The sequence below is a fragment of the Thermobia domestica genome, chromosome 16, assembly GCF_964235325.1.
Source record: "Thermobia domestica chromosome 16, izTheDome1.hap1.1, whole genome shotgun sequence".
NCBI lineage: Eukaryota > Metazoa > Arthropoda > Insecta > Zygentoma > Lepismatidae > Thermobia > Thermobia domestica.
The window spans coordinates 107,214,878-107,242,864 of record NC_137469.1 but is presented as its reverse complement, the minus strand read 5'-3'; the positions used below and the strand labels follow the sequence as shown (position 1 = coordinate 107,242,864).

Genomic DNA, 27,987 nt, shown 5'->3' with positions numbered 1-27,987 from the left:
GGAAGACACATAATTTACTGGAGTTTGCAATTTTGTATTTTTACAATCAACAAATATACAGCTCGCTTTATCCATACCAAATCATATACACAGACACAATCTACAAAAGCAAATACACAATAAATGTTCTGTGATCTTATGAACTTGAGTAATTCCATGTCCATATAAAACAGGAAGAGTTTGCTACTTATTGACACGTGGTTAGCCTTATTCCTTACCCTCATTCAGACTTGTGGAATTGAACACGACTACTCGAAGTACGAGTTCTTTAATTATAACTCTAGTTGTTTTGCAATGATCAGTCTATGAAAAATCTTGCGTCTCCAGCGATAATTTCAGTCTAAACCTATGCCTTAAAAGGCAGAAAGGCATTTATGAAAATCTCGAATGTGTAAGGAGGGAATTCGTGCTTCCGTTTTGCCAAATTACTAAACTGGCTCTGTTGCTTGTAACTCCAGGTATACTTAGCAGTGGATAAAACTTAAGAGTTTGTTGATTGTTTAAGTATTGTGAAGTAATTAAGAAACTGAAATTAGGAATTAATAAATTCTGGTTTGCACAAACAGAGGTAGCAGATAGGAAAGTATTTGCACCAACCACACAATAAACATGTTGACTGGCCAGTTAGTTTTTGTAAGAACTAATGCCACACAATTTATAAGTTGTCAATGATTCTTCTGTATTATATTGTTTGGTATTTAATTATAGCGCATTTAATTGCACACTAGTCAATATTAGTAATGTCTGTCGTCATTCAATAATAAATATTTAACTTTCGATTTTGAACTGTAATTAAATGTCTTCTGTTAGTAGTAAATGCATTGGAAGAGCAATATTTTGACCCATTTTCGTCTTTTATGGATTGACAGTGTTGAGGCGTATCAGTCTTCTTTGGAGACTTAGAACTACATGAATATTGACTTGCAGGGCGGAGGATAATCCAATATATTATTTCCAAAGCACTAATCATACTAAATCCAAGGAACAGCCCAGCAATACCTCCAAATGACACTGGAAAGAGAACAGTAAGATTAAATTAACTTCTTATAAATAAATTCGTGTACAAATGATTGAATCCAAGGCTAATTTATCTAATTACATGTTATATTGCATTATTTTGTACTACTTTGGAAGATGTATTTATATTTTCAGACAATTCTTTGTCGTTTCCCGAAATTTCTTCTTCATCATCATAATCTTCATATTATTATTATTATTATTATTATTATTATTATTATTATTATTATTATTATTATTATTATTATTATTAGAGTTACAAAATGCCTACTAATAAAAGAAAGAAATAGCAAATACAAGGAAGAGAGATTCGACGTTGACACCTTATGAAAAATATGAAAAATTTATATTTCTGTGACGGCGGAAGCTAAAATCATAATTATATATACATATATATATATATATATATAATATTGTCTAATATTTTAGTGTTTATTAAAATCTTTTTAAAAAGGTACGAATGTGTAAAACTGAATAAAGACTAGTACACTTTTCAATTTTGTTATATTTTGGTCACCTTTAATTCAAGCGACCTTTATGTATAGCTCAGAAAGATATATTCCAGTTGCAACAATTAAGTCCTTGGTCAAAATAGAAGATGATCTTGTACAAATAAAAACATGTAGTAGTGTCACGTGTATACCACGTAAAGAAGTTTGATTTGTATGGCGTGATATTTTCTCGATATTGAAACCGGAAGTAGTAGTAGATTTATACCACTTCCGGTTTTTAGTAGAGAGATTAGAGTGGAGATGGAATATAATTTTTGGGATTTTAATTGGTTTTAGAAAACCACCTCTGTATACTACCTTTTTTACTCTATAGCAATCCTCATTAAAGCTTTAAGTGGTTGGTTTCCGCCACTTCCGTATTTAATCGAGAGACTAGAGTGAAGATGAAATATGTTCTTAGAACACTTAATTGTTTAGGGGAAGCACATAATCATTTGCTATTGCTACAACTTACCTACAAGTTCCCAAAACCCGAACTGGACATCATTTCTGTATCGCACTCCACTGAGCTCAGAGTAATAAATGTCAATATACCCTACGTGATTTCTGGCAAATGGATGCATTCTGGAAAAGAAGACAAAAATATGATACATTGGGATAATTGTCTGTTTACAAGTAAGCATTACAAGTAGACACAATCTCTGAAATTGAGAAAAAAAAATTGCTTAACCCCTACATATTCAAGATTAGTGACTGTAAGTTTCTCTGCATGGAGAAAAGATGCCCATTCATTTTTTAAACAGGTTTCTGAAGCCCAAATTCAAATTTTTATGGCTTATAACTTGAGAACCAAAAGTCTCCACTTGATCAAATTTGAAATGGTATTATGCTTTGCTTAGCTCAGTAGGCATGTAAAATATTAACTGCAGAAAAAAATCCCAATTTGTCATTTAAGCTAAATCAAAAAAATAAGTCAAAATCTCAGATATAAAGACCAATAACTAGAGAACGAAATATTCGCATACCGTAATGTTTCACATATGTACTAAGCTCGTCAGGATCTACTTTCATGATGTGAAATATGGTGAAGCAAGTTCCATCTTCCACGCGTAAATAGCAAATACTGACTTTCTTTTGCCGAAAACTGAAATAAGTATATATAAAAAAAAAAAAAAAAAAAAAACGATGACTAATACGTCGAGAACTAAGGGTCGTCACTTGATCGTGTTTGAAATAGTAGTAGAACTTGATCAGCTCGTTAAGCATATGAAAATTTCACATGTACATTAGATGTTTCGTTTCTGGGCTATTAACTGTTAAGTTTGAGGTATTGGACTGTCTATTAGGCAATAAGTCCAAATGCATACTTTGAAGGCAAATAGCTTGGGAACCAAATATTTTATACACTATAATATTTTATAGGATTACTTATCTCTTAAAAACCTACCAATACGCAAAATTTGGTCAAGGTCAAATGAGGCTCATCGGTCGCATACGGTATACACTATCCTTGCGATTCATTTTAAAAGGATGGAATTGAAGTCACACTGAATTAAAAATGGTGTCACACCAATAGAACCAGGGATAGACTATGACTTCGAAGGGACATTCGTTCTGGAATATAGTGGTTTATGCACGGGACGTCTCAGTTCCGCAAATGGACTTGCCGTGAATTTCGAATGGATTTCTGCTTACGTCCCGAACACGAGGATTCGTGTGGAATTCTTATGAGACATTTGTGTACGTTTTCGGAATAACGACAGGACAACATTTAAACATGAAGATATTATCTCGTGACAGGTACATCTTGAAATTCAGAAGAAATCCTGTGAATATTGCCATTATCTTTAAAATTATATCGTGAGCCAGAGTGTACAGGGACAAATATAAAACTTGTGTAACATTGAAATATGTTCCGTAGACATGTTGCACTATGAGGGCAGTGATTTTTATTATTTGAGAAGACTGTTATAACATTTGTCTCATGCATATTGTAAATACAACAGAGTGAAATGCATTTTCATAGATGAGACCAGGATCGTTTGTTCGGTCTCTGCTACTCTATCATCAATCTTTGTATCCTAGGGAACAGGTTGAAAACAAGGAAAAAAATCGAAAATGTGTGAAGTAAGTCAGATAATATTTGCAAGATTTTATTATGATAGGGATACTTATAAATAAATTCAGAATTGTTCCTAGGCGCTTTCCTGTAATGCAGAAATTTGAATGTTTGAAATTGATGACATCGAAATTCTACACTTAGGTTTTTGAGCTTAAAGAGAGTTCTGAAAATAGTGCATCACTATTAACCCTGCAACCCTCGCGCGGGGTAAATATGACCCCAGAAGGATATTTTTTGGTTGGCTCTCCTAGACAGTTGGCAATTCTGACCCGGCCACCCTATTAGCTGTCTGTTATATTGTCTACTTCAAGGCCAACAATTAGTTAGTTGTTTACTGCAACATTTTTCGTACACAAAAAATACGTTTAATAAAAAGTGGGGTCACTGTGACCGCACGCGAAGGTTGCTGATATCTAACACCGCGCGAGTGGTGCAGGGTTAAAAGAATATATGTCAGTGTTGCCAGAAATCAATGAACAACTGAAAAAAAATCTGCTATTTAACGGTATATAATTTTCATTTACCCATCCATCCATATATATATACTATACTGCCGTGCTCAGCAAGAGTATCGTATCTGAGAAAATTTCGAAAAATGATCTGGACATGAATCTATACTAATTCGAACCCACTCTTTCCATTGGTGTGGCGCGGAAAGCTGTAACTTAAACGGTAATGCATATATAGCCATAGGAATTCCCGTACCTTCTTAGAAAATGCATCATTTGCACAGGAAGAATGCAGTAATGATGCCTTCAAACTTAATTTCCATTTTGCTAACTTTAAAAGGTTTTAAATACCTTTTATATTAGAGTGCTACATGAATTTCTTAATAAGACTTGCAGAAGTGCCAAGAGCAAGAACTTTGAAGCTCGTTTTCTCAATTTCAGGTTTAGTATAGATACGGTACTCTTGCTTAGCACGGCAGTATATATATATATAATATCGGGTGTTCCCAAACAACACCAACAACGTTTAGGAAGGGATTCCTAACACCAAAATAAGACAAAAAAGTATAGACCAACCTGGGTGCACAAGTGCTTCCTTTCGGAGTTATAGGCTGCCGAAAGCATTAAAAAATGAACTTCATAGGTTCATAGCTCCAAAACTATGGGACCAACCGTAGTCGGATCAAGATTTCACTTTGGAACTAATATGTGCACTATCCAAAAATACATGTTTCAGAATCCTGCGGTATTCACGCAACAGTTACTGTAGAGGGAGTTTGGCTACGAGCATATACTTTGAAGTAGGGATGCGCACGAGACAAGATTTGTGGCTGTCTCGTCTCGCAAATGTGCTTAAAAGTGATGTCTCGACTCGAAAAATGTATATTTCTCTATTGGAAGAGCCGTGTCTCGACTCGAATTTTGTCAGGAAAATCCTGTCTCTACTCGCCTCGTGCGCATCCCTAGTTTGAAGTACTCTCCAACTACGTCTATAAAAATTGTTGCGGAAGTGCCACAGATTCTGAAACTTGGATATTTGGATATGGCACATACTAGTTCCTAAGTGAAGTCTTGACGTGTGTAACACATCCTGGCGGGTAGGAGGAATGATATTGTCCTTCTCACTTTCTTCTGATGACATTTCTTGCACCTTAGACACAACTGCTTGTACACCAGACTCCACTGGAGCACAAACGGCAACATCATCGTTTCCACTAACAAAGTCTTCAAAACTAAGTCCAGGGTTCGCAACATCTTTTAGAGTATTCCATTCGTCATTTAAAGTACTGTCGTTTTCACCCTCTAAATCGTCAACAGGATTAGCGTTTGTATGTCTCCAGGCTCTTGTACAACAGTTCTGTATGTTTTGCGATGACATGGATTCCCAAGATGCGACGATAGCTTTCACTGCATCAAGCACACTCCAAGTTGGCGTTTCCATATCCTTTTCAGCAGCGCGAATTGCAGCTCTCACAAGTCGCTTTCGATAGGACCTCTTCATAAGCGCAATGATGCCTTGATCCAAAGGCTGAAGATGACTCGTTGCATTTGGGGAGAAGAAGTGAACCTTGACATTGGTTAAGTTAAGATCATGTATGTTACGAGTTGTACACCTATCTAATGTCAAAAGAACATGCCTATTCTGAGCTACCATTCGATTGTTGAACGAAGAAGCCACTTACGTAATGATGAGCTGTCAATCCAAACTTTCTTATGGTGAGAATAGATGCAAGGTAAAGAATCAACATTTATGTTCTTAAAACAACGTGGTTTCTGGGACTTACCGATCACCCAAGGAAGGTGTTTGTCACTGCCGTCTGCATTACATACAAGGACAACAATCAAACCTTGTTTACTGCGCCCTCCACCATTGCACTTGTCACCTTTTATTCCAAGGTACGACTTGGAAAAGAATTGTAGAAAAGTCCGGTTTCGTCCATATTGTACACATCACACGAGGCATATTTTCCTCTCACTTGATCAAATTCACGCAACCAGTTATTTGCTACTTCTTCATCAACTTTATTTCCTTCACTGCAAAATACTAATGATGAAATTGAGTGTCTCTTTTGGAACCGGTAAAGCCAACCAGCGGAACAACTGAAATCGAGAATGTCTAAGCTTTTAACAATTTCGTTTGCTTTTGACTGAATTATAGGTCCACTTAAAGCCACATTGGAAGCGCGTATATGATTGAACCATTCTGGAAGTAAAGTTTCGACATCTTCATACTTAGCACTGCGAAATCGCTTAGATTTGTTCCCGGAACCCGATGTAGCAGCATTAAGAATTTTCTCACGATCCTTAAGTATTGTGGATAGGGTAGATTTGGGAAGTCCATACTTTTCAGCAATTGCACTTTTCTTCAACACATCACGGTCTACTTCCTCTAGGATTTTTAGTTTTGTTTGCAGATCTATACTTGTCTGCTTCCTCTTGGACATAACTTCTGTCGCACTTTTAAAGAATAGAAAAGCACATCTAAATACTGAACTGCCCTTGTTACCGTATTCGCTCGAAAAATGTCGGTACCCACGGGAAGAAATAGCGCCAATACTGCCCACTCCCGAAAGGTCAAGTGGTGGAAACGTAGCTAAGTACGTCACTGCATATAATCAAGTTAAGACAAAAAGTATCGACTAACCTGAGTGCACAAATGCTTCCTTTCAGAGTTACAGGCTGCCAGAAACATGAACAAATGAACTTTAAAGGCCCATAGCTCCAAAACTGTGGGAATTACCGTAGTCGGTACTTCCGCAATAATTTTTATAGAGATAGTTGGTGAATACTTCAAATTATGTGCCCGTAACCAAACACCCTGTATGAAAATTATTGCTTAAGTACCTTAGAATTCTGAAACATGCATTTTTGGATAGCGAACATATTAGTTTCTATGTGAAGTCTTAACCCGACTAAGGCAAGTTCTACGATTTTGGAGTTACGGGCCTGTAAAATTCATTTTTAACATGTTTTAGGCAGCCTATAACTCCGAAAAGAAGCATTTGTGCACCTGGGTTCATCTATACTTTTTGTCTTATCTTGATGTCAGGAATCACATCCCAAACGTTGTCTGTGTTGTTTTGAAACATTTTTATATATATAAGGGTAGCGATAAATCACTTTTTTTATATATCGAAAACGCAATAGTGCGGAAAAGTTGTCAATTTATGTTGATAAAATACTGTAAAAATTCTATAGCTGAAATCGAATATCTTCAGGTGGCGAATCGCCAAAAAAGATTTTGTGTCTTTATAGGATATACAAACCCGCCATTCACACCAATCTTTTGTGTTTCTGTGGTAAATGAACAAAAGTATTACCTACATTTCTTAACTTAAGTAATATATAAAATTTAAGAAATATTTTCTACACGATTTACGCACATTTGGAATCAGACAATAGCCAATTTGATCAAAATAACAATCTACTTAATACAAAATACATATTTTTTCTGCACCTCTCTGCTTGTCAGTGAAACGACACAGGACCCACGACGAGGACGTGGTGCAGATGGGATCCTTCCCAAGCTCACCCTACCATCCATTCACGTATGTTCAAAATTAGATCTTTGGTTCTTTGCATAGCATAGTTTGCCATTGTTTCTACTTTTGGGTTTACAAATGGGGATTTTAGTTTAAATCTTGTAAAACCATCTTTGCCACAAACTGCTGCATATGCTTCTGTTACAAGTTTCACGCAGCGTTCTGTACTCTTAATGTGACAGGAATATTTCAAAGCTCTTTTTATGCCTGGATGTTCACGGTTATTACTGTAGATTTCAAGTTCTTTGTTGTAAAACAAGACAGCGCTGGAAGATGCGCCACTTCAACTGATTCCCAATTAATAATGTCTCTGTAATCGTTTGCATTGAAATTGAGCTCTGGTAGCATTTTTTTACATGTGACTCATTGTCTACTTTAGCTGTCTTCTTCGTTTCGTCTTTCTACTGTTACTACTGTCATTATCTGTACTATTCTCGTTCCTAGGGTTTTCCCTTGCGTTGACTATCTTTCTGCATGCCTCTTTTCTGCAGAAAGATAGTCTTTCATTGTAAGTCTTTCATTGTCAACCATAGTATATTCTCCGAGTGTGCGAAATAACAGTTATTTTGAACTACTTCTTGAACTACTTCTTGAACCAATTACTTTTGTGGTATGTATCTTGAAGAAGTTCTCATTAGTCACACATATTTAGCTCCATCTTTACAAGTAAAGTATCTTTTCACTGAAAACCAGCGACCTCCAGTCTCTTTTCTGCATAGAGTATGATCTTTAAGACCATCAAAGTACAAGCTTCTAAGAACCTTTCCTTTGGCCATTAGCACTTCTTTCTGTCGTATCTCTTCCCTTTCTGGCCGGATTTTTAAGCGGTCTGTCATCTGGCCAGCATTCTTTGGATAAATTATTCCAAAAGTTAGCAATGTTACTGTTGCTATCAAAGCAGTTGCACGATCAGATGTTCCAAATCGGTCAGCCAGCATAATGAGAGGTCTAAGAACATGTTGCTGCTTGCTTCTTTTTCTCTAATATCCTGTTGTTTCGCAAAGTAATCATCAACACTTGACTCATCATGATGAGAAGATGATGTATGGAATTGATTAGAAGTACTCGTTTGTGATATCTAAGAAGACTGTTGGCGGGTGGTCTCTCGTGATTTCCTTTTAGTGCGTACGATTAGTTTTAAAGTCTCCTCGTAGTCAACTCTCTCTATTCTGCCTACTCGTGGTTTTCTCTGATCTTGCAGAAATGTCCACTCCTTCCTAGGTATTTTCTTTCTCAATTCACATGAGCACATGGAAAGTTCATGACATTTACAGAAACATATATCAAAGAACTTAGTGTAATCTTGTTTAAATATATTCATTTTTTCTGGAAACTAGCAGAAGTTTTTGTTTTCTTCTCAGATTTAACAAACTTCTTATATACCTTCCGTACTGAGCAAGTAGAAGATGAACTATACGTTCTAATGACACAGTACGGATGGAAGCCTTGTCCTGAACATACTTCACACACTGAGCAAGTCTCTTGTCATCTTCTTTACAGATGAATCATACCCTTTCTCACACTTTTCAAGCTCTACCAATCGAAAATAATGCTTCATTACATCTGATTTTATGAGCAACGGTACACATGAAATCTCAGCTGAACGTCTAGACACGGCGTAAGTCGTTCTTAATCTTATTCTTATTTTCGTCATGGTTAGTGTTTCAATATTGATATAAAATACAGATGTCACACACATTACATAAAGTTTAATTTACAGTACACAAACAAACTGTTTATACAGTAACTAACAACGTACAACGAAATAAACACTGAAACGCAATGTTAACACCGCAAAATTACCTTGAAATGATCGTCTTCCACACTCGAACAAAGTTATCGCATAACGTTGTTTCTTTTAAATACTGCTACTATCAATTGGACTAGTCCAAATTGAATTTTTACGCAGGGGAGGAAGGAAAGCTGTATAAAGCAGTACGATATTCTTTTTAAAGGAAGAAGAATGTTGAAGGAAAACATATAATGAACAATGAAAACATTTGTTGGCGTATTAATTCAATGCTAGAACCTTATATGAAACCACAAGTACATTACACGATATACATTACTTTGTTTTACTAAAATGGGCTATTTTATGGTTCCAAATCTGCCAGTCATCTAGGAATTATTTCTTTTATTTTATAAACTGTTTAAATTAAGAAATATAAGTAATACTTTTGTTCATTTACAGTAGAAACACAAAAGAGTGGTGTGTACGACGGGTTTGCATACCATATAAAGACACCACTTTTTTTCTTTTTTTCTTTTTCTTTTTTTTTTTTTTGGCGATTCGCCACCGGAAGATATTTGATTTCAGCAACGAAATTTTTACAGTATTTTATCATTATCAATTGACAACTTTTCATCACTATTGTGTTTTCGATATATAAAAAAGTGATTTTTCGCTCCGCCCTAATATATATATATATATATATATATATATATATATATATATATATATAACTAGAATAAAAGCTATTAAGTCTATCACACTAGCAACAAATGGCATTAAAGGTCGTTTTTGTCGAAAATTACCCACCAAAATTTATCTTGAAGTTTTCAGTTTGTTAGGGTCAATTGAAGAATTAACCGTAATGTTAGGCCATATTTCGTTAATCATCTTATACCGTCATAATGAAAATCTTGTTTAGTGTCTCTTCAAAATCGGTTTCGTGTTAATAGGTAGTGTGGTCGTGGTGTCGCATCAGTGTTTTTTACGGTTAAGGAAAATTCGATTCTTCTCAAAACTTACGCATCATGATTTATACCCGCTCATATCATTTTATTCAGCTCAGTGAGGTGCATCATCAGTGGCGGCTCAAGAGTTTACGAAGAGAAAGTCACGTTCGGCTGTAGTAGTGAAACAATTTTCGTCTCCTCCAGGCAACTTCCCAACTTTGGGCTTCTAGTGAAGTTTTTAGTTCCAATGTATTCTTTAAATTCTGATATGAGGTACATATATTACAGAAAAGTATAACAACGGATTTAGTACTGTATAATTATGTATCCAGTACATGTCTTATGCACAAAATTATTGAATTTAATATTAAATACATTGCTTAACACAAAATATTCAATCTATTCAGAAAGCGGAAAACAATTGATTTTGTTAAACACTGTTCAGTATATTTCTTCAATTTCAATTTCTTAATGAAATGAATTTTTAGTTTAACATCCCACGATTAGTCCCTTTAACCAAAGGAGAGAAAACGATTAATAAAAATAAACGATTGTAAAATTAAATTCTTGAGTTTACCCATCGGCAATTGAACCCGAGACCACGCAGACCATAGGTGCATTCGCTAGCCTCTTAACCAGCAGAGAGGGTTTTAAATTTCTTAATTGAGTCCGTAAAAATCGTTCGGTTACATGCCCATTAACTTACATACTTATTAACACTAGAAGTCGCCATTGAATATTGTAACATTAAGTAAGCATGGGGTCAAATTCGACCCCACACTTATCAGCAATTGCCTTTGGTTATTTATTTATTTCATTGATTTCGAGTTAATTAAAACATTTTAAATAATAGTAAGGCATACATGTGCATAACTCATATAATTATCAATATTTAATACAAGTAAAAGTGTAAGAAATGTCATATCATGATGGGGTCAAAAATGACCCTCAAGCAGCAGCAGCAAAAATGACCAAAAATGATTTCTAGCGTTAATATACATACTTATTAACAGTGCAATTGGAAAGGAGTACAGAAAACTAAGTAATGGTGAAACTATTTGGGAACAAGATCTTGAAACTAATATTCGGACCCAAGAGAAACGTGAATTGGGATAGGCGGAAACTTTACAACCAAGAACTGCATAGTTTATACCGTTTACCAAATATTGTCAGGGTCATAAAATCTAGGAGGCTGAGGTGGGCAGGTCACGCAGCCAAAATGGAAGAAAGCAGGAACGTTTCAAAGTCTTAACTGGAAGACCAATCCCATAACGACCATTAGAAAGACCGAGGTGCAGATAGGACATTAAGATGAATCTCGCAGAAATAGGAATACAACGTAGAAACTGGGTCCAGTTGGGGAACGACAGAAGTCAACAGAGAACTTTTTCAATATATTTAAAATTAAACATTTAACTTTATATTGTAATATATGTTAATTTAACGATGAAAATATTTTCTATTAAGTGACTCTGTTTACCATTAAGATTTATGTCTGTAACATTGTGCTTGGTTGTGGTTCGTTCTTTGTAACGTTTGGTGTGGTACCTTCAGATTTAATGTCTTGAAAAGAAAGGGATTGAAAAGCAAAGCACCAGAACAGAAAGAGAGTACTCAAAACGCAGTATTGGCAGTGACAATTACTGTTTCTTCGGAAGATGTATTTAAAAGCTAAATTTTTTAAAAGAAAATTTCTACAAGTGTACTAATAGGCATTATAATTATTATGTCCAGTGGATAAATTGTCACGAGCTCACTTTTTTCCCAAAATATTAACTATTTCTGAAATTTTGTCTGTTTTTCTACAATATTAGTTCGAATAAAGAAGTTGTTCGAATAAAGAGTCTACAGCCCAAACGGCTTGTCCGATTTAAAAAAAAATCCTTCATTTTAGATTGAAAACATTATAATATTTGGAGACGGTTTCCCCTCTTACATTTTGTTGTAACTCTGATAATAACAGAGTAATCCTTGTCAGGGAGCTTTCGAGACACCCTGTATATGGGAAAATCATTGATTACATCATGGGATGAGCTGTGAGGATCACCTCCATTGACTAACTTGATTCGTAACTTTTAACTTTATACATCATGGCAAAGTTATTTCTTGAAATTTTGAGTCTCCCAGACGAAGAGGCGGACAGAGTAATATTTTAAAAGAGTTTTTGGTAAACCATACTCCTTAAATTGTAATTTAAAATCCTATCCTAACTATATATAAAACTACATGAGCTGACATAAATTATTGAGCACTTTCTGTAGGGCTACAATGATTAAATTTAGCATGATTGTAGCTTTCCGAAACTAACCCACAGGAAAATCGTCAAAAGTGAATATTTTTAATTTTTAGGGGGTCTAAAGAGGGGATGAAAAATTTCCCAATGTTATTTAAGTGGACCTTCTTTGGACTTATAATCTCATGTTTTAGGTACTTAGAATTGGAATAGAAACTTGAAATTCGGTATGCTTACACATTTTCGTTAGCACTACCTAAGTAAATCAGTACAAGTAAAAAATTCCGACCTTAGAGTGATTTTATACGGAACTGAAAAATCTTTTCCGTGTTATTAATATGTGACACCTTTTACACCCTCAAATTATTGAGCACTTCCTGCAGCGCTACAATGATTAAATTTGACATGATTATAGCTTTTCGGGACAAACCCACAGGAAAATTGCCAAAAGTGAATATTTTTAATTTTTAGGGGGTCTAAAGAGGGGATGAAGAATTTCCCCATGTTATTTAAATGAGACTTTTTCTGGACCTATAATCTCATGTTTTAGGTACTTAGAATTGGAATAAAAACTTCAAATTCGGTATGCTTGTTTCAATATAGAATTGTAATATAAAATATAAAGAATCAAATAAAACATAGGCACTTCCTTGTGGTCTAAAATACACAAAGGAGAAAAGAAAGATCCAGTGAGTCAACAAGTTAGAAAATAGCGTTTTTTTTTATATAAAGCAGTGCAAACCTAAGACTACAAGTGAACTGAAAGGACTTTGTTGAAATGTTCATCTCATGTAGGGAACGAAGCTGGATTACTTCGATAGTGTGCTCATTTTATTTTGACGCCGCTCGAAACAAAAGGCCGAAATTACGTCTCGTATTAAAAATAATCTATTTGAGTTTAAGCGCTTGACTCTAGGTGAGATTAATATAATTTCTGGCAACGGAACTAGGTTAGTTAAGATAATAATTTCAACTCTCTCATAGCTTTATTACGATTGTGTTATGCGTATTAAAAGAATTGATCGTTGATAGAATCTACAACTAAATTCAGAATCGTATACCAAGCTATTATATAGTAACCTTTAGTTATTATTTATTCTGGATAAGCTGTTACAAATACAGGGGATAGACAAAAAAAAATCTAAAAACACTTTATACAGAACACGTAAGTCTGGCCCTCCACTGTACAACACGTATTGCGGTTGCCGATCGTTTTTTGTTTTCAATGTATCATGTGGACCTTTCTCTTCCGTCGGCAGGAACCAGTTCACCAGTGAGTGTCATGGTGTGAAAGTGGTGCGGTAAAATGGGCGACCTTATAGGCTTCCAAAGAAGCATGATCGTTGGTGCCCGTCTGGTTGGAGCTTCAGTGGCAACAGTGGCGAACATTGTGCGAATATCGAAAGGCACTGTGTCCAATGTCACGAGGGCATACACAATTAATGGGCAAACGACGTCTGCAAAGCACAACAGTGATCAAAAGACAGTCCTGTCAGATAGGGGCCGGAGGGCACTAAAACGGATTGTAGCAGCTAAAAAGAAGACTACTTCAATGAAAATTACGTCTGAACTCAATTCTGACCTACAGAACCCGGTTTCTTCGAAAACAGTGCGACGGGAACTTCATAAAATGAAAATTCATGGCAGGGCCGCTATCGCCAAACCCCTGGTCACAGCAGTAAATGCGAACAGGCGTATCCAGTGGTGCAAGGACTACAAGGCGTGGATTGATGAGCAGTAGAAACACATAATGTGGTCCGATGAATCGACCTTCACCTTGTTTCCAACAATCGGTCGTGTTTACGTATGGAGAACACCATCGCAGGCCTATGATACAGACTGTCTGCTCTTATCTGTAAAGCATGTTTTTTTTCTGTTACAGTATTGGCATTGATACTGTCGTTTTCTGCAGGTCCTATGATAGCCCTGCATGGAATGATGAATGCTAAGGCGTATGAGGCCATTTTGGGGGACCAGGATCTACCCATGGCCAAGATATTGTTCCCTGATGGTGATGGCATCTACCAAGATGATTTGGCACCCTGCCACGCTGCAAAAACGGTGAACTCATGGTTTGAGAAGCATGACCAGTAGTGCTCTCAACGGGTCGGGTTGAAAACCGACCCGACCCGACCCTCGACCCGAATTGACTGACGCGACCCGTGACCCGAATTGACTGACCCGACCCGATGACCCGACCCGACTGCCCCGAACCGTGATCCGACCTGATTGACCTGACCCGACAACCCGACCCGAGCAGACCCGGTTGACCCGACCCGACAACCCAACCTGAATAACCCGACCCGAGTTGACCCGACCCGTTTGAGAGCACAAATGACCAGGAGCTATCATATCTCCCCTGGGTCCCACAATCATCAGTTCTGAACATCATTGAGCCATTGTTGTCTGAGTTAGAAAGGCGTGTTCGGTCTCATTACCCTCCACCAGCATCCCTTACGGAACTGGAGCATGTTTTGGGGGTAATTTGATACAAAATGCCACACACCACGATGCAGAAGCTGTATGCGTCCATTCCACGTCGGATCCAAGCTGTTTTGGACGCAAAAGGATGCCTCACATTATAATAGGTATGATTTTCAAACTTTTGCAAACGTTTTAGATATTTTGTTCAACCCCTGTAGATGACAATGCAGTTTTTTTTTAGCTTGTTCTTTCCAGTTATTTCAGTGACTAATTCTTATACACGATATTGTATATACGTTGTTATGTCATGGGCATAAGCCCCTTATTGCTCCCCTCTCAGTGGTCCGTTCTTTATTGGAACTGCTTTTCTTGTTTCGTATACTCTTCAAAGTTTGCTAGAAAGGATAAAATGTCACTATTGTTCGCTGACAAGGAAAGACGAAATGATGACGTCACATTTAACTATCTTTCTCTGAGGTCAGCCCATGTTATTCACACGACTAAAATATTCGATAGTTTTGTTGTCAAGCAAGAATTAAAAGTAGGTTGTAGGAAAGCGTTACAGATATAAGTTTTGCAGTACATAAACATACATTACAAAATGACCCTTATCAGCTCTACCCCTTCAACCCTTAATATTTCAAAGCAATCAGAAAGCTTTCATCTTCGCAGTGCAGTTGTGTTGTAAGTAAGCGTTTGTAGCTAGCTTTTATAGACAGAAATGCTCGGTGATTGTTGTGTATGATTGTTCTTTTTGTGAATTTTTTGAAGCTTGTTTTTCGATTGGTTACTTATTTCTCAGCACGATGTTTTGTATGTAATTTAGTAGCTGGAACAAGGAAAATTATTGAAATTATTTTGATTTGAGTGTTTTTCGTGGTTATTTATGAAAAGGATAAGCGTTATTATTTTAGAAGGATTGGTGAACAGAACCCTGCTTGGAGTTCAATAGTATCTTAGTGAAAGTAATTGTAACGGACGAAGAGGGAATGAGAGAAGTATTTAGTTTTGATTCGGTTACCGAAAGTATCGGTGGGAAGCAGGGGAGGAGGATGGTAATGCCGGCAGTGAGGAAAATGTGCCTTATGATCTTGATGAAATTGCGGAAGCACATGTTTCTGGAAGTTGGGAGTGAGAATCGGGGAACCTGACAACAGTGCTCGAGAATCAACTAGTGTGCATGCCCCCCGCCTTACAAAATGGTTGAAGATTGGTCAAGGAAGTATACAGAACGTCGAGACCCTGAATATTTCCTATTTTCGGGGGAACTTTAGAATCAAAGACCGCACTCTCGGTCGGCCAGAGAGTGCTACCACTTGATATTTTCTTACATTTTTTGCCATTGACGTTCTGCGATTGGATGTGCTGCATAAAAACTTGTACCGCGATTGGTTCTCCAGAAAGATAATCGTTGTGCAAAAGAGCATAAGTCCCACTTATCCTTAGACAAAGTGTATTTACCTCAGAATATAATTGTTCATGTGCCTTAGCTTATGGATTACTAAAAAGAAAACAGGCATGGATCATGGTGAGTCAGGGGTTCTTCTTTGTTCTCAGTGAACTACATTTCGAAGATAACACTCTGAAACCTGTTCAAAATTCCTCAGGGTACGACTGCCTCCGGAAATTCATTTATGTATTTGATATAATAAGTAATTGGTTCATGAAAGAACACCATTCTACCAAATGTACATCGATGAGGAATGGTTGCATTCAAACAATATATTCCAAAAAGCATAAGCGATTTTGAATCAAGATTATACAAGTCACTGATACTCTTGGATATACTTTCACGAAGGAGGTCTATCTTAGGAAAATAGGTGGCATGACTCAAGTGGATAACTCAGTCACACCCATGACTTAGTTCTGACTTTGGCATGTGAGCTGAAACATGTTGGCCATAAACTCTTTATTGTCAACTTCTTTAGTTTACCTGCCCTGTATGATGATCTATACCAATGGAATATTTGTGCATGTGAAACAGTCGATTCTAAACGGAAAGGGAAGCCACCTAATTTCGGTCCCAAGCAATTGAGACAAGAAATTGTGTCCTTTCAGAGAGATGAACTGACCGGCATATGCTGGAAGAATAAATGGGAATCTTATATGCTTACAAACATGCATGATCCACCAGCTAGTGGAACGTTTCGTGATCAGCGAGAGAACTGCTTCAAACCGATTATAATTCTGGCGTATGACAGGCGCATGGGATGTGTTGACAAGGTTGATCATATGGCCACAACCTATGGTATAAAGAGGAAGGAAAGAAATCGACAATATACAAAATGACTATTCAAGATATTACAAGGTGATTTTCCAAGTAAGTTTCGAATAGACAGGATTACATTTGAAGATAGAGTTATTTTAGTATGTGCAGCTGGGGTCGGTGTTGGGGCGCAAGACGTCTTGAAGAGGATTTTTAATATGAAAAATTTCTGAATTAGGCCCTACCTCAAGGTTCGCTTTTCTTGTATGTCATATTCGCAAGTTTGGTTCCATTTGAAAGCGTTTTTTTTTTTTAAATAAAATGAGAATGAAACTTTTAAGTTTTATGCCTCACGGTTATGCCGACTAGGCTAATGGAAACGGTGTTGATGGGAAATGAATGAAATGGTGGAATGAAGAAAGTGGGAGGAAACGTGAGAACCCCGAGAAAATCCACGAACACGGTGTTTGTCCACCACAAAGCTCACTTGGTGTGAGCTGGAACCGAACCAAGGACCCCATGCACTAGAGGTGAATGCTCTGCAACTGAGCCAACACAACCCCCAAAGTTTCTTTTATTCTAAAACAAATGACCTTTGAATCATGATACTCCTATGAATGGTGCTGAATCAGTAGATATTAAACGGCAAGTCTACATTTTCTTTTAAAAATACAGCTGTTTCAAACTGCTAATACCTCTAGTCACTGTATGTGGGATACACCTATTTATCTTTTCAAGATAATGGAATTCAGTGTATTGCACAGTCAGTTTCTAGATAATTATGATTTCTTCTCCAAAGAGAACATTCTCTCTAACGAAAAGAGTCATATTAGAAATAAAATTCTGATTCGAGAATATACAAAATGTAAACTTACGTGTCAGTTATCTCGCTTTCAACACTGTATATTGTATCTTCACACGGAGGCAAACAATTGCAAGGAACCATCATATCTGATTTATTATAGCCAGGCACATCTGTTTGGGGCTTTACACTTCGTAGTCCATCTACAAAAATCAATAAAGAAAACAAGTACAGCAATTAAAAGAAATTGCAGTGGATATTAGAAATGATATACCAACATTGAAACCTTATACCAGATGCTTTATCATCGAAATTTAGTATTTTTATACGAAATTTAATTTTCTTGCATTTATGATAAAATTAAAATCTTTCAGTTTAACATCCCACAATTATGCTCTTTTAGGCTAAGGATAAGGTATGATTAAGGCAAGTAAATGATGGACGAATTGGTGAAACGAAAATGTGGGAGAAAACGGAAGTACTCCGATAAACCTCACGGACACGATGTTGTGTACCATAAACTTATTTTACCAGGGAATGAGGAACTCACGCACCAGAGGTAGACGTTCTACCACTGAGCTACCATGTTCTCTTCATTAATGATACTTCTAGTAATATGGATCAAGCCAACATACTAGAAAAACTCTTAAAATAACGTTTGATTATCTCTAAAATGTCTGACAGGAATAAAGCTAACTTAAACATCTACATAACAAAACTACATTCTTACTGATTTGTTTTTGTTTATTTTATATGATTTACAAAATGGCAAAGCTTACGAAATAACATGAAAATTAATTCTATCACAGAATGAGTTTTAGAGAACAGGTGAAAGATTTTTAGTACATTTAGATGGGAAATATAAAACCCTAATGCCACAATGATATTATGAAGATACAGAGCAAGAAATTACAGATATGAAAAAATATAAGCTATTTATGCGTTATGATCTTATGAATCCGTTAAGTAATGGATATTCTATACTTTAAATATTTTTCAAGAATGAGCCGCTAAAATTAATTATTTTTGAAAATTTATAAGGGAAAATTTATGTTTAATTAAGATAAAAGATTTCTTCTAACTTGTGTGAAGGGAAGGAGCTTAAGATACTAATCGCATTGCCTCTTTGTATAGCTAGGCTAATGAGTTGTACTAAAAATTGTTGGCTTCTGGCGTCGCCTGATTTAGTAATCAAATTGGAACCAGTTCTTTCAAAAATTTGTGAGCTTCTTTGCTGAAAACCCCATAGTTTCAGTTGCAAAAGCAACGAAAAGATGCTGTTCTTTCAGTTTAGAATATTTGGAGTGTTTTCTCTTGCCGGCCACTTCAGCTGCACTACCTGCTTCGTTTTGTGTTGATGGCAAATAAGATTATTTTTGAAAATTTATAAGGGAAAATTTATGTTTAATTAAGATACTTTTACTTACTTACTTACTTTTTTTTCGAAACTGGAACTGGAACCTTCATATAGTTCCTGCCACGTGAAGCTAGTTTTAGTAAAAGTATCTTATTTGTAAAAATCAGTTTTCTGAGGATGCAATTACGGACGCCCCTGACGGATTGAAATTTTTCAGCCAAATCGAATGGAGGAACACCCATTAATCACTTCAAGAGATTAAGTAGTCAAAAATCTGCAATATTACCCTCCTAAAAAACACGTATTGTTCTTGTGCGTAACGCACCAAATGATTCAAGGATGACATGATTCTCTGGCTTTTGTTCTTGTCTACCAGATCGTTGAGAATGCATTAAATACTGAATTTCAAGAGTCTAATTTGCCGTTTACATAATTATATTTACATTTATTGTACGAAATATTTGACTTCTGTTTTAAGATTTTGAGATGAATCTATCGGTTGTTCCAAATTGTGTCCCCAAGGCTGTTATGAAGGGCTACAGGAATTTGTAACTTTTATCCTACTATCACCAATGAATTTGCATCATCTCACTATACTGCAGCGATTCCTACATTCAACATCAGACACTCGGATTATTTCTTCGTGAAATTACGAGAGTTTTCCCTTTAAGCCGCAAAACTCTGATCACAGCTACACCTTTGAAGGCAATTCTGAAACATACAACATTCATTTGTGATGTCTGACTATACATTTCCTACGAACGTTTCGACACAAATGCCAAATACGCAGCACATTATTTCAGATTATGCTTAGGGATAGGGTGGATTGTGGGCAAGATTCTTCATCGATATAAAAATTTCAAGTTTTTTATTAGTATATTAATGAATTATTAATTGAAACATATACATTTACCAAATTTGCCCCACATTTACATTTACTGCAGTGCAAGCACATGTATCTTACATCCATCACAATCTCTAGCGTAAATTTTAAATTAGTTGAATGTCAACTTGCAACATGTTACTTGTACTCAGTCTGCAACATTAGTGACAAACCTTGACCAACCATGCCAGCAGTAGAAAGAAGCAAAGAGTGCTATTTCCCAGGCTGCTACTCGATTCTTCTGTGTAGAGATGTGGGCCGGGTAAATACCCAGTGGGTAGGTAAATAAAAAATGGGTATTTACCCGGGTATTTACCCCTTTTGAATTTACCTACGCAAAAAATGGGTATTTTGCGAAAGTTCAATTATTATGATGTTTTAAGAATTGTTAACCGTACCGGTGACGTTTTTCTGTATTTTGGGGTCTCTCGAGCGTGATGTCTCATTCATTCACTATAAATATACAAAATAATAACCAATTGTCCCCGTTCAGGTGCGGTGCGGGTTTGCAGGCAATTTTAACCATGGCGCACCAGAGGTACAATTTTGAATATTATATGTTATTCTAGGTTAAACCGATATCTAAAACCTATTTTTTTTTAAATAATTTTTTTCGAAGAACTTCATAGGTAAAGAGATCAAAATATTGAGTCGAATGTTTTGAAAGGAAGAAATGGTGGGGGTGAGTTGTTACATTCAGACGAAGCCCTCATGTATACCTATACCTACATCAAAGTTTGATCAACGTTGATCAAGCCAATCTTGAGAAATAATTCACACCACATTTTACGTCATCGCTCACGAACAAATCAGATGGAGAATCAGAATCAGAGTTGAAACTTGAGGGATTAATATCTCCTCGGGGTACCAACATTACCACCCACTTGTCGTCTCAAGATTTATCTGGGGCTATTTTACTATAGGTCTACTTATCCATCTATGCCCTTTCTTCACCAAGGTATGAACGGCTTTTAAACTTGGATTAGTTTTACACCAAGACTTTAAAAAAATCGTAATATGACTTCAAGCCTTAAGTTGTCCAAACATAGAAATCGTACATAAACCCCCTGTGTTGAATGTTTGGGAGACAGCCCTAGTGTTAAATGTAAAGTCTGCAAAACACCATCAATTTTCAAGAACCCCATCAAGATGTTGTGTATTTTCATTTGAGAACAGATGTTTTGAGAGTCCTTCAATCCAACAGTTTTTTCCTGAAACGTGAAATTTTGAAATTTTAAAACTCTCAGAAATGTTTCACAGAAAACAACTCAGACACCCGACACATAAATAAAAGATAAACGAAAGCTGGATCATGTATTTAAATCATTACATAACAGAGGCTATAACTAGTTGAATAAAGACAACCAGAATTATCAAAATCTTTCCGAGTCGAATATTATGGACTTCAAGTTAATCATGAAAAAAGTGTGCCCTATGTCTACTAGTTTCGAACTTAAAAAGACATTTTAGAGTAGTTTTGTCATGAAAGGAGAAAACGAGTTCGATATATTTGATGTAGTCGCACTTACAGGTATTATATGAAAATATGCTGAAGTGAAAAACATTACATCAATTTCCATCAAATGTACAGGCTTTCCTTAACTTTTTATGGCTTCTTAGGATCAACGTTACTATTTAGGATTTTTGATAGAATCTCAATATTGACGTTTCTTAAAACAAATACCGACGTATAGAAGGGTAACGAAGTCTTACAGGAAGTATATTACAGGAAGTGTTGAACGAAAGCCTTGCCAACGCGATCACATTAGTGGGTGTCCCCTGTCACTTCTTGGTCACCCTTTCTGGATTGAATTTTTTAAAGAAAATTCGTCCTTCGTATGCTCCCCATCAAGGTATCACCTGGTTACAAGTTACTTGGATGCTCAATACAGTGAAATGCAAGGGGAAGTTTAAAAGAAGTTAGAAAAATTCTCCAAATGTACATTTACAGTATGACGGTTGGAGTAACTTGAGAAATGAATCTATCATTTATTTCGTCATTTCAAAGTCTGGGCCTGTTTTTGGTGATTTCGCGTTGTCAAAAGATGCAAATTACTTGTCTGAAGAGATCATGAATGTTCTCTAAACAATAAAACCCTGACAAAATTTTAGTAATCATAGGAGACAAAGCGTATAACATGAGAGCAGCTTTTATATTAGTAAAACATAAGTATTGTAATGTAATATGTTTGGGTTGTCTTGCTCATCTCCATTTGCTTTGTTCTGACATCCTCGGATGTCCATCGGTAAAGACATTACTGGGAAGAGTAATTGATGTTGTTAATACAAACATAGACATCACTTGCAAGCACTATTTACACAAATATCAAAGGGAAAAAGGATTACAATTTCGTTAAAGTTGCTTGGAAAAACAAGATGAGGAAACCATTTACACTGCCTCCAAAGTTTGCTTGTCAATAACACTAGGCTTCAGATGCTCGCTGTGAGTCAAGAATCGTCATTACCTTCAGAAATCAAGAGATCGAGAAAAATGGAGAAAGCAATTTCATCAAACGCGAACCTAAGGAAGAACTTAAACTCCGTGTCATTAATACCAGGAGCTGCTGGCAGACAGAATACTTAATAATAGTGTATACTTAGTTCGGTGACAACTGACTTCACTTTCTTTGGTCATCGTTATGTTCTGTCATAAATTTTATATTTTCATGTTGGTTTGGTCCACTATCGAATTCTATACTGTGCAACTGGTTGGACGCCTCAGGGGCACACTAAAGTAAGACTTTACGGGGTAGATGAACAATTATTTTCTGCCAAGGATAATAGAAGGAAATCTAGTGTAAGTAGAAAGAAAAATAATGAAAAGTAGCTAGGAAATCCGTACTGTGTTACTTAATAAATATCAAATTCATTCTTTAATTACTAGAAAGAATGATTAATTTAGTGGTTATTTAGTGCTTCTGTTGCAGGTGATACAAATGACCATTATATGTTTCATTGACAACGATAAAATTCATTTATTGGTAATTGAAACATAAAATACCCACTAAAATACCCATTTTGGGTAAATACCCGGGTATTTACCCGCTGAAATAAATACCCAGGTATTTTACATCCCTACTTCTGTGATCATCTCCATGAAAAGGTGGAGGCCCGCATATAGTAAGAAAATCCAGACCTCGTACTTTTTTACTTGATAATCAGTATGTTTCATTTATGTATGTCATGTATAATCTATGTGTTTCTTTATTTAGAAGAACTATAGAACATCTATAAAGAAAATCTTTCCTCCTAAAACTATCCAGGTATTTTACAGCAAATAACAACATTGGTAGTCAATCGCTCTGTCAGCTGACAGTGCTTCAGAAGTAGAGAGAAGGGAGAAGTCACTTCGCTGCACGATGATTTTTTTTTGTCTTTTATTGACTGGAACTTCATATGTCACCGCTCCACCTCTACATAAGCGGAAGTGGTGTAGTTTCCGTCGTTCAATAGTTTGGGACCATTTGTCTAACATTCTATTAAATTACAACTTTTTCAGGTTCGTGACTGAGGAGTTTGGGTGACTGGATGAGGAAATGATAGGTTTCTATTTAGATAGATTGATGTTTTAGGAGGGAGGCAGTGTATGGCTTGTATTGTAAGATTAAGATTTTTCCCTCTGTATAGACTTTGGTTTGGAAAATGATTTTAGTGTAGACAAGCCTTATATGGCTTATGTAAGAATACTGGGCCTCTGTATGTTTTGCATAAGAGTCTGAGTGAGCTTTTGTTTGAATCTGGTTTCAAATAAGGACGAGTATTTTAACGCTTTTGCTGAAACCAACCGTACTGGGTTCGTTTTCCCTTATAACAAGAGGTTCGTTAGCAGCTAGTCCGATAGAGAAAAATCGGGTGCGACTTTGTAATGTAGGAGCATTCGAGGGCTTTATTAGTTAGTATTTTACCTATTCTATCATTAGTCTTGAGTGGAGGCTAAAAGGCATCTAACAAGAGGTCATTTTCTATCTAACCTTCCCTGATCCTTGTATAGAATCTAGCTACATTTTTCTTCTAATGTGATTTGGCTTTTCTAAACTAAGTTACTAGTAGGGACTTAGGCCAGGTTAGATATAAATGATGGTGTTAGCTTGCATAAGTTAAGAAGCTTACCATCTTTCTTGGTAGTGAACGAAAAAGGAGTAAACTTCAATAACCAAAATAATTACAGAATCTAGTAAATACGAGTATTAGAAAAATCGAAACTGTTAAGTTCCGAGAGTAAGCGTTTACAATTGGACTGCATTCTCATGTAAGCAAAATAACTTGTTATCGTAGAGAACTCCATTTCATTTCTGGTTAGTGCAACTGACATTAAGAAAGATTTAACACTAGAAATTTTAATATTTATTAACAAAATATTTTAGAGCGAAGGAAATCCTTATTTTAATTTAATTTTAAGTATCTAGTTTTGAATACCTCAATGTTATCGTAGACATCTTTTATTTTATTTTAGATTTCCGTTTCATTATAGAATATCTATATGTTTATTTGCGCGTGCTATGAGAGCCGTAATGTGTTTCATGATTACTTTAGTTTGCAGTATTAGCAGGGTTCCTCCTATAGGAAATACAAATAACTATTTTGCAGCCACTATTTTAACTGGTGGTCAATGTTTTCACTTATAGAAGCACCATTACAAAGAATGATGGAATAATATTGTTCTGCTGAAACTACACATTTTTCTGAGGTGTTGAAACTACAACAGATCGACTTTATGACGTTCTGGGTGAATGCTATGTTGAGCAACTTTCCTTGTATTATTATCAAAGATGAATGGCTTCTTACAGTATGATATTTACCATTGGTTGTTCTGTGTATTAGTCATGTATACGTCTTGGAAGCAGTCCAGTTGATGCTAGACTCACAGCTAGCTTTCATCACAAATCGTAACAACCCTCCCAAAATCGTTTGACACTTGATATAGAGTTGTACGGAGTCGGCGTGAGAAAAATTGTCATAACTACCTATGATCGTAGTAATGCGTCAAGCAATTGATTTGAAATTATTCTGGCTGATACGCATGGCGCAATATTTGTTGTAATCTATGATGCGGTCGACATGTGATTTGCAATGTCGGATCGTCTGATACAAATGTCCAGGAGTACTTAGAAAGTGAATGGAAATAATTTAAGAAATTAAGTGAATCAGTTTATACATATTTAATAAATTACATTTGCTTCTTCTTTCTAGTTTTCGTTAAAGCTTAGCTTACAATATTGAATACTTACTTGCAATATCTGATAAGCATTCATAGTCTGCTTCATTACACTCACGAACACCTACAATAACGTGGAAGAGTAATAAATTTATTAGATAAGGAAGTTATATTTATTAATAATATTAACAACAATAATGGTACATATATCATTAAACAAGAGAGATTGGAAATATTAAGAAATTGAGTGGCTAAGCTTTCAAATCGGGTTTGCATTTACTCTCGACGTCGCTCCACATCCGTGATGGCTTTTAACCACAGTTAACCTCGATCGTATATAACCTTAACTTGAAGTTGTCAGAGAACTTCTCAACGTCGCTGAACTTGAATCTCCCAGCCCTCATTAAATCTGTTTCAACGCTCGTGCACTGTTAAAAATACATACTTAAAAATGAGTAAAATTGACTCAAATTTGAGAACATTGTGTTCTCAGAATAGCTCCGAATACATTGTTCTCAAAAGTGAGAATGTGTGGGTGTTCAAAATATAAGAACAATATGTACTCAAATTTGAGTAAATTTTACTCACTTTTGAGTAAAAATTCTCTTAAAAGCGAGATAAAATATTCTTAAATAAAATGAGAAACTGCTATTTCTCAAAAATAACGAGAACATATTTTCTCAAAAATGAGAAAGTTAACCGTAAAATGAGATGAATGTAATCAACATTGAGAAACTCTTTGTTCAAATCTAGTAATGCTCTCCTCACAATTGAGAACATGTATACTCAAAAGTGAGTAGAAAAGTATTCGAAATGCTCAGATAGCCGCAAAAATGAGAAACACACGTTCTCAAAAATTGAGAATATTTCCTCTCAAATTTAAGAAAAACTCTACTCAAAAATGAGAAGGGTTTTTTTAAAAAAATGAGTAAAAAAGTACTCAAAAATGAGATTTTATTAGTATTCAAAAATGAGAAAAAAGTACTTATTCTGCTGCTTTGCTGGCACAGGGAAAGTTTCCTGGAACTAGAAAGGTAGATTACTCTTACACTGCACTGGGCAATTTATAGTAAGTACGCCTTCTGCACATTAATATTGAAGTTAAAACATTTTCCTCTTAAAAGTTGGAAAATAGAAATCAGTTTTTGAAAAAATACGAGTACTTCAAAAATTACTTCTATTTCCCAGCTTTGAAGATGAAAATGTCTAACATCAATATTAATGTGTAGAAGGCGTACTTACTATAATTTTTTTAGTGCAGTGTGAAATTCATCTACCTTTGTAATTTTGGGGAAGTTTCCCTGTGCCAACAAGGCAGCAGAATAAATACTCCCTTTCCTATTTTTGAATACTAATATAATCTAATTGTTAAAGTACTTTTTTACTCAATTTTGAATCTGCAAGGTTACATTTTTATGCTGATACCTGTTGTTTCCATAAATAGCATAGATGAGAATTTTAATTTAATCAACACACAAGCTTCTTGTAACTTAAACTGTTCGTGATGTTGGTTTGCGTAGTTTTAAACAAGTAAGCCTGATATGGTGGACAAATTTTATGTGCACTGGTTTTCTGGATGTATTCTCGTTTCCTCCTACTTTCTTCATTGCATCACTTCATTATCATTGCCTTCTCCTTTAGCCTTGAAACATAATCATGCGACGTTACACACACACACAAACACACACACACACATATATATATATATATATATATATATATATATATATATATATATATATATATATATATATATATATATATATATATTCACACACACATACACACACAAACTTAAATGTATATATATTAGTTTCATTTTGATTAAAGGAAAATATGTTTGTACATTGTATTTTTTATTTGTCAAATAATAAACTAAGTCTATACATGAGCACAATTTTTATAACAACTTAGATAAGACAATGAGGATACATGAACCCTCTGAATATGCCTACAAAGTACTATGATAGATGTATGCATTCGTTGGAAAATAGTCTGTGACGACTCCCAATGGACAAGATAAACAACAGCTATGTTCGAGATCCTCCCAGAAGTTTTTCATTTGCTATAAATGTGTCTATGCCTTCATCTCCCTGGAAACAAAGAGATTGTGTAATTAATGACAATAGAAATAAAAATAAAATGAAATACTTATAAATCTTATTCGTGTATGGCGATATCTCGAATAATATTAGTGTTGCTACGTTCTAATTTGAATTAGTATCAATTGAAATACGATAATATAGACTCTGGTAAAGACAGTAAAGAGAATTACCCAATATTTCTTCAATTAATATTGAAACCAGAAGTTGTAGTAGATCTACCATTTAGTGTTTTAGCAGAGTGATTAGAGTGGAAATGGAATATATTCTAGGGACGCTTAATCGATTAAAAAATATACAATGTGAGATTACTGTCTATGCTCTATAGTGATCAACGTTAACCGGAAATGGTTTATTTCTAGCACTACAAGTAGGTGGATCACATCCATTAACGAACTCCTCCGAGATAATTATCTAGCTGTTGATTGCAGAAAACAATTTTAAAATTATCTTTTGTTGAAGAGTTATTGAGCGGTGTAACGGACGTACTAAGCCAGAGGTGTTTACCCTTGCGAGGATGGCCCTCTCGAGGGCATCCTCACCCTCAAATTCTCTCTCAACCAT

At 35.6% G+C, this 27,987-nt stretch overlaps 1 protein-coding gene across 1 annotated transcript; it reads right to left on the bottom strand.

Annotated features, from left to right (window-relative positions):
* Nucleotides 1-25: 25 nt before the first annotated feature.
* LOC145672560 (uncharacterized) lies at nt 26-27,987 on the bottom strand. The gene is made up of 5 exons (XM_081741719.1): nt 27,966-27,987; nt 25,395-25,445; nt 18,000-18,129; nt 1,984-2,093; nt 26-1,011 (listed from the first exon to the last, which is right to left on the bottom strand). The coding sequence occupies exons 1-5, from the start codon at nt 27,985-27,987 to the stop codon at nt 755-757; spliced, it is 570 nt and encodes a 189-aa protein (XP_081597845.1). The 3' UTR covers nt 26-754.